The sequence below is a fragment of the Penaeus monodon genome, chromosome 29, assembly GCF_015228065.2.
Source record: "Penaeus monodon isolate SGIC_2016 chromosome 29, NSTDA_Pmon_1, whole genome shotgun sequence".
NCBI classification, from domain to species: domain Eukaryota; kingdom Metazoa; phylum Arthropoda; class Malacostraca; order Decapoda; family Penaeidae; genus Penaeus; species Penaeus monodon.
Genome location: NC_051414.1, coordinates 20,137,884 through 20,138,423, shown reverse-complemented (window position 1 = coordinate 20,138,423; position 540 = coordinate 20,137,884). Strand labels below are relative to the sequence as shown.

Genomic DNA, 540 nt, shown 5'->3' with positions numbered 1-540 from the left:
ATCTTGCAGAGGCAAACTTTAACATACCCTAACTGCAGCACAGTGTGGTGGCAAGCTTTCGCATCGTTCATCATTTATATCAGCTGTGGTTGCTGCATTCATTATAATTGACAGATTCTCAACTTCTGAGAGCTTCCATTCCCTCTCAAAGGTTCGCTGCCGATCCATGGATCTTTTACGCTCTCGATACTGCCTCCTTGACCTTTCTGGAGCTGCAGTGAAGAAGCCAATAAATAATAAGTTAATCTGAACCTCACTGTTATGTCATTCATAATTTTCTAAACTCTATTATTAATCAATTATGATTTGACTAAATCATAACTGAACAAAAAAAATGGATATCAATAGCTTGATTGCCCAGTCAAAAAATAATAAATGAAACTAAAATACAATCTACTATAGTATAAATACTTTACTTTTTTGTCTGTCATCAAACATAGAATAACAATAATACCAAGTTGGAAAATCAGATATATGGGGGGGGGGGGATTAGAATTCTCTCACTACATGAAAATCTTATCACAAAAGCATTATCAATTC

The 540-nt window shown here is 34.8% G+C and overlaps 1 protein-coding gene across 1 annotated transcript in view; it reads right to left on the bottom strand.

Annotated features, from left to right (window-relative positions):
• LOC119591999 (mitogen-activated protein kinase kinase kinase 4-like) overlaps positions 1–540 on the bottom strand; it is a gene marked incomplete in the record, with an annotated part of 37,888 nt that overhangs the window by 31,701 nt on the left and 5,647 nt on the right. The window contains 1 exon segment of the mRNA XM_037940768.1: positions 28–212. Coding sequence (XP_037796696.1) covers positions 28–212 — 185 coding nt within the window.